We start from the raw sequence: 7,446 nt of genomic DNA, 5'->3' as shown, positions 1-7,446 counted from the left end.
AGAGGGAATCGGAGTGAACTCGCGCCGGTGCGAAAGTCGCTCCGGTATCATGTAAAAACCCCCTAACTCGCACTGATCAGTGCATAGCGTTTGATTTACACCCTCAATCAGTAAAGCGTGGTATTGTTAAGTGTCTGTACAACCGGGCCAAACGTCTTGTCACCGAACTATCAACCGTCTCTGAGGAAGAGACTTTTATCATCTGTTCTTTACACTGCGGTTAGTCTCTAATCTCGGCGATGGATTGTGGAGCGGACGAAATACACAGGAGCACGCGAAATTACGAGGAGGCGCGACGCGAGGGGAGCGCCGCGTCTCCTCGCAATCGCAAGCGTGTGCGTGTATTCCGCCCGCCCCACAATCCATTGCCGAAATTAGAGACTACTCGCGGTCTATTTGTTCGTGTTACTAAAGATTATCCCTCCTTCTTTGTACAGAAGGTTACCAAAACAAGGAAGAAAGCGAAGGGAACAAAGGGAACAATTTCGTATCGGACCTCTCAAGTAACTAACTCCTCAAAGGTCCTGGAACTCTAAATAAGGATCGAAATACACCAATCACAGCCGACTGCCGTGATAGTAGTGCGTAAACTGTCGAGCTTATCGCCTGATGAAGACCAGCAGGGACCGGTCGAAACATCGCGATCTACAACCTAAGTGACTACATCGTGAGACGACAGATTATAAATTACTATTTATTTACCACCACGATTACCAATAACCACCTCTTTCAAACTAGTAACCCGCTTGCAAAGTGATTGGGTGAACCTCTCCAGTTTTCCCCGAACATCTAATACCCGCTGCTTTTCTTTCACACCAATGGTAAAATCACCTAACGAACGCTGTGTGAACCCGAGTGAATGATAACTATCAGCTGTCCTTGCATGATCCTCTCCAAACAGTTTTTGACGAACATCTAATGCCCGTTGGAAAGACTGCAGTGCAGAGGTAAAATCACCTAACGAATGCTGTGTAACCCCGACTGAATGGTAGCTATCAGCTGTGCTTGCATGATCCTCCCCAAATAGTTTTATCCGCACATCTAATGCTGATTGGAAAGACTGCAGAGCAGCGGTAAAATCACCTAACGAATGCTGTGTCATTCCGAGAGAATGGTAACTATCAGCTGTGCTTGCGTGATCCTCTCCAAACATTTTCCTCTTTACATCTAACGCTCGTTGCAGTGATTGAAGAGCAGAGGTGAAATCACCTAACGAATGCTGTGTGACCCCGAGACAATGGTAACTAAAAGATGTGCTTCGATGATCTTCTCCAAAAAGTTTTCTTCGAACGTCTAAGGCTCGTTGCAGTGACAGCAGAGAGGAGGGGAAATCACCTAACGAATGCTGTGTGATCCCGAGTAAATGATAACTAACAGCTGTGCTCTTATGATCTTCTCCGAGCAGTTTTCTCCGAATATCTAAGGCCCGCTGTCTTGACGACAGAGCAGAGGTGAAATCACCCAATGAATGCTGTGTCATCCCGAGTAAATGGTAACTGTCAGCTGTGTTTGCATGGTTGTCTCCAAACAGTTTTACCCGAATATCTAACGCCCGTTTGTTAGACTCCTGAACAGAGGCGAGATCGCCTAGCGAACGCTGTGTAGCCCCGAGTGAATGATAGCAATGCGCTAAGAATGCTTTTGTTTCTTCTCCACTCGTTTTCAAAATGATATCAAGCGCACACTTTTTGAAATAAAGTGCTCGAGAGTAGTTCTCCATGGTGTGGTGAAACTTACCGCCCTCTAGGAGGAACCTTGCGAGAAGCCAATTGAATTCCTGATTACGAATGGTTGAATGAACGTTTTCTTTTGGGCCTGAAGAGCTCTGGTTGGATTTCTCGAGATACGCTTGGAGACGAGCGATTGATTCTTCAAAACATGATCCAGCATGACCTTCTGCGGCGAATGCCCGCACAAATGTCATAACGTTCCCGCACAAGTGGAACAAATGAAAAGGAGTCTTAGAATTTATCTTGAGATCATTTAATATTTGTAAGGCAGGGTTGATTACAAATTGCTTGGATTCAGCGTCAGAGAAATTCTTTGCTGCTGTCCGGACGAAAAATATAACTAGGAATAGCAATGGCCAGTTTTCCAAGTTAATGTTACTTTGAACCTTTTCGGCATCGTCTGGTTTCTTTTCTGTGCACTCCAGAAGTGGAATAACAAGCAGTTGCTCGTCTGCACCAGAATTGCATTCCATGCGTGCTTTGTTGTAACAGTAAGTCGAGTTAGATGAGTCCCGGAAGAACTGATAATAAACAGCCATGACTTGGTAACCAACGATCCTCAGAATTCTCAGTTCTGCTCTTCCGCGCATTAAAGAAAGAGCCTTACGCAGGCTCTGTATTCCGCTGTCAACCTTGCCGATAACCAGCTCAAAGATGCCAAAATAACACCAGTACTTACTCACTTCATCATCAGAACCTGGACAAGATGTAGACTGGATTTCATGTGCCTTCCTGAGAAGTTGCATTGCACTTCCTGTTGCTCCCAAAGTAATTTCACGAAATGCTCTAGAAACTAGTAAACGCCTCTGGTATTGTACATTTCCTTGAGCATTAGCTGCCTTTAAGGCCGAATCATATATATTATCAAAATTGTGCCCTTCAATCTGAGACCAAAACAGCGAGTCTAGAAACAACTCTGCCTTTACCAAAACTTCGAAAACTTTCTCAGCCGTCCTGGGATCTTTGCAACCGTCCACTAGACTTTCGATGAAAAGCTGTTTTTCCTCATAGAATGCAATGAATGCGTCTTTAGAATGACCATCTAGAAACTCATCATTCAACTTGTTGAAACGAGAAATGTAATGCGCATGGAGACGGCACTTTGCGTTTGCTACTATTTCTTCCATACGCTGTTCTCCTGTTTCTTTTGCAAATGACTGAAGGAGCTTGTGCATTGTGAATGTTCCTGGCTGGGAATTTGAATCGAGAAAGGATTTTCTCCGGAGTCTTTGCAACATTTTCTTGGTCTGAATCACCCCTGTAACATTCAATACAGCTGAGGCGAGATCCATTGTAAAGCATCCCGGGAGAACAGACAAGGACACAAATGCTTCTTTTTCGGCAGAAGAAAGTCTGAGGAAGGACGATTGAAATAGGACCTGCAATCGATGATTAGCTGGATAATCTGGATTGTCTAAGATCTCGACGATACTCTCTGTTGCGAACTCAGTTAATTCAATCAAAAAATGGCTTGGTTGAACATCATCTTCACAAGCTAAAGAGCACATTAACCTCATTGCAAGAGGCACACACCCACATATTTGGGCAATTCTTGCGCAGTCATTGGGGCTAGCATTTGGCACCAATTCATGAACTAGAGTATGAGATGAGGTACCATCCAGGGGCCTTATTCGCAAAGATTTATGACCTTGAAAATTCAAGTTCATAAATTCAAACGATTCTCGTGTGGTCACCACCAGGGTTATCATCTCATTTCGCATGAGAATTTCTTCAAAGAGTTGTAGGATGTCTTCTTTTACTTTTGGAATGCCATTTTCTAACAGATCGTCTGCATTATCGAGAATTATTACCAGGGAATCTAAAATGTTGGCCATGGTCTCAATCAGCTCATCTTCACTGCACGGATGCAGAGATTCTGATCTCTGACTCATGGTGAGTTGCCTTACGAAGCTAAAAAGCTTGGATGCCAGATCTCCCTTTGACTGAAGTCCTCGTAATGAAAGGAAACAAACAGGAAAGCCTCGAGACTGCAGTTGGTGCCCCGCCGCTATTGCAACAGATGTCTTCCCGAATCCGGGCGAGCCCCAGATCGTCAGGATTCGGGTGTGTTCGGAACTCACGAGATCCACGATCTCCTGGCATTCGTTCTGTCGGCCAGTGAAGTTTGGAACCATTGGAGGAAGACAAGATCTTGTGACTGCTGGCTTGATGTCTTTGTAAAGCAAAAGTAAAACACAAAGTAGACATTTGCTAATTTTTTTCGATATCCTTTCCTCATTGAGACTGTGTAAACTGAAGAGAAGATATCGAGAAGCAAGGGCAAACATTATCTTCAACTTTGTGCACTGAGCCTAAAATGTTATTCATGATTAGGATAGTCACCTACTGCAGACATATTTTTGGTTTCGTTTTCAATGCATTGTAGAAGTCAGCAAAATTCAGTTGCAGTCATTTAACCAAGACAGACCCAATATTGGCCACTGTAGTGTACCGGAAACGGAAGTTGTGAGGTGGGGAAAATTGAACCGGAAGTGTCAGGTTTCAAATGATTTTCTTCGGGCGCCGAAGTCGCTAACAGCTATAAAACACGTGCTTGGATGAGATTGAAGAGTTTGTGAACGATGGGCTTACTAAAAAGATCTTCAAAAGGTCTTTATTACAGACGACAGGAGGCGACAACGATTGTTCTTTAGTAAGATATCACAGACAAATCCGACGATAGGGTAGAGCATTTGAACACCATTTTGGCCCGAGGGGGCGGGAATTTGAACGATCCAATCTTCAAAAGTTCAAATTCCCGGGATTTGCCTGGGGGGGGGGGGGGGGAGGGAGGGATGTTGCAGTTTCGAGTTGATCGGCGCATAATAAGGAAAAAAGTTCTTTCGGAAGACATCTCAGAAATGGACCTACTGCTTTGACTAACTTTAATAGCAGTGAGACAAAAATCTAGTAACCAACAGTTTCGTTTATTTTATGTGAGTTCTGTACGTTCTTTTTTTTCAAAAACAGTAACATACGACATATCGTTTCTTACATACATGGAAGATCTTTCTGTCTTGTTATCATCTTTTCAATGACAAATTGTGTTGTTTGTCACTCCTATTGCTATCCTCCTGCTGTTTTTAAAGAGGGTTGAAATCAGTTAAGTCCTACTTTTTACCTGTTTTTTCTGCTTCTGTATCCCCTTCCTCTTCCTTCTTTTTTAACTCGTGGATCTCTTTCCCTGACGCAGTTCTATCTCCCAGTTGCACCCTCAAACCCTCCACAGCTGAATTCATATGCTCCGCTACCCTTTGCTCCAACGTAGCAACGTCTTCTTTAATGACTGTGAGGCTCTCCACGTCCTGTTTTATGGCTGCTACGAAGTCCTTAATCTCTTCCCTATCTGCATTTCTGCTCTCTAAACATTCAATGTATGCTTGCTTTTCTTCCCTTACCTGCTGTTCCAACAAACGGACTTTTGTTGTTGGAAAGTCACATGTAGTCAAACTTCCAATGGCATCAATAGACGCAGTTGAAATTCCCAGAGCTTTGAACGCTTCTTTAGCATACTGAATGTTCCGGTCAAATGTTGCTTTGTCCATCTCTAAGCGAGAAGAATGACAAACTGTATTCCTTAAACGCCGAAGCTGATCAGTGGCCAGTGCAATGGTCTCCATATTATCTCCTACTGGGCTCAACACAAATCCATGGAAACTTCCATAAGGAACAGCATAGGGCTTCACATAGACTTCATCGAGTGTTTTGGAATGAATGCTGAAGGACTTTGCAAAGATGGTAGCCTGGAATAAGGCGGTGCAATCCCATTCATTGTACGACTGGTGGGTAGGGACTTTAGTTGTCCCTCCCTCTTCAGAGACAAAGAGATTTCTCACAGCAGTGGAGTCATCCCAAAGCTGTGAACCAGGGCGACGCCCAATGGTGGTGTCCCACATCGTCTTAAAAGTCTGACGTAAAGCCTTTGGGAATTCATTTAAAACCAGAGACAAACACTTGAAATGATTTAACTCCTCGTCACGATACGGTTGAAGGGACATCACGAGTTAGTGATAGTCAAGCATCATGCCCCAATGGCAAAAAGGACCTAAACCAAAAATAAACGAGTCAATACAAAGTGGATTTAAATGAACAAAGAACTCATTTGGTAAGAGGATAATGGCAACAAGAGTTTTTACTCTTTTTATTTTAAATGACCATTTGCCAAAACATCAATAGCAAATGGACATTCAGATTTGCCTTCCAAATTTTTGGAAAACTTATTATGAAGAGATTTGAGACCACGCTAAATGCAAATGTTGGCAGTGAAAATCTCTATGTTCCTATTATTAGAAATTTTCTTGATCTAGTTGTCAGTCACTCAGTAAATGAACTATATCAAATTCTGACATTTGCACTAGCTAGTGTTGCTTCAATGATGTTTCTTTGGGAACAAAGCTGACACGTGAATTCCTGCTCATTCACATGTCTTCAAAAGGTACTCCTCAAGAATGAAGATCCAAAATTACTACCCTACCAACAACCCAGTTGAAATATGCAACCAGAAATAATTCAAAACGATCAAATTGAAATTACAAGTGAGAACTTTTTCAGGATTATTAATAATTATTAATGTTAATTACTGATAATTACAATTAATTATCAATAATTATTAATCACTTCATTTGGAGGTGTGATTCAAGGCTGAGCTGAAGGTTTTCCAGAAGAAAATGGATCAACCATTACAAAAGCCAGAAAATCTTCACGGCTCTTTAAAGTAGAGTTAAAGAAGTAATGTGCTTCTTATTGTAAAACCAGAGAGTGTTATCCTTCAGTACACAAGTTGAAACAATCCATGTTTCATACGCAGCCCAGATATGTATGTCAAAACAGGTTTGGCACGAAAAGGTACACACATGCATTATCTATCATCATAAGATTGTCAATGTGCCTACCACATAAAAGGAAACAAAGAAAAAAGTTGCAAAATAAAATAATATCTTTGTTTCTTATTTTGCGAGCATGGAGCTACCAGTAGGTCAATGTTTGTCCGATTTGCTTTAGAGGCCGATTAACCTCTCCCTCTCTGTCTTGCTATCTCAAAGTATGACCCTAACTGGGACACAAAACTGATTTTTTATTTTTATTTTTCCTCTCTCCGTCTCTCTTCTTCTCTCACAATTCTAGGTCAATATATATGGGACACATTGTGCTAATATCTGAAAGCAACCCGCCTGAATCAACTGAAAGAATTAATATAATAAATAATAATAATAATAATAATAATAATAATAGCAATAATAATAATTGCTGGCGAGCGTTAGCGAGGCAGCATACTATTCTTGACATTAGCCAAAAAAATCAAAATTTGAATGTAAGATCGGAAGCATGCCCAGTCGATTGTGGGGGTCATGTCTATTATCCGGGGTATTGATACCCGAAATAACGTCACGTACACGTCGTGGAAGGGAATCTTACAGTCACAGCCTACGAGTCGAGTACTTTTCCAGTGGGTCGTCATTGATCATCATTCACCCGTATATGTTCAGTCTTTGACCACCGAGTCAAATTGTTCTTCAACTTCTTCAACCATTGAGTGAAGAGAAAATCAGTTCCCGAGCTAGACCACGAGCAGTCGTCCTTATTTCCTCAGAGCCACACACGACGAGTGAAATTATTATTTTATGCAAATTAGTGGTGAAAACGGGGCACGTCACGCAATCGGCGCTCAACTGTGTCATGGAAAATAAGAGACTGTTCCCAGTCTATTCTCAAGCCC

The 7,446-nt window shown here is 42.2% G+C and overlaps 1 protein-coding gene across 2 annotated transcripts in view; it reads right to left on the bottom strand.

Moving 5' to 3' along the window:
• Nucleotides 1-680: 680 nt before the first annotated feature.
• LOC138049548 (uncharacterized) overlaps nucleotides 681-7,446 on the bottom strand; it is a 14,749-nt gene continuing 7,983 nt past the window's right edge. For both annotated transcript variants that reach the window (XM_068895867.1, XM_068895868.1), the window contains 2 exons: nucleotides 4,852-5,775; nucleotides 681-3,903 (listed from right to left, as the gene is read on the bottom strand). In XM_068895867.1, coding sequence (XP_068751968.1) covers nucleotides 695-3,903; nucleotides 4,852-5,728 — 4,086 coding nt within the window. In that variant the 5' untranslated portion in view covers nucleotides 5,729-5,775 and the 3' untranslated portion in view covers nucleotides 681-694. The remainder of the gene's footprint in view (nucleotides 3,904-4,851; nucleotides 5,776-7,446) is intronic.

Source organism: Montipora capricornis, chromosome 5 (assembly GCF_036669925.1).
Source record: "Montipora capricornis isolate CH-2021 chromosome 5, ASM3666992v2, whole genome shotgun sequence".
Taxonomy (NCBI): domain Eukaryota; kingdom Metazoa; phylum Cnidaria; class Anthozoa; order Scleractinia; family Acroporidae; genus Montipora; species Montipora capricornis.
The sequence above is the reverse complement of the archived record's forward strand: the minus strand, read 5'-3'. Positions and strand labels throughout refer to the sequence as shown.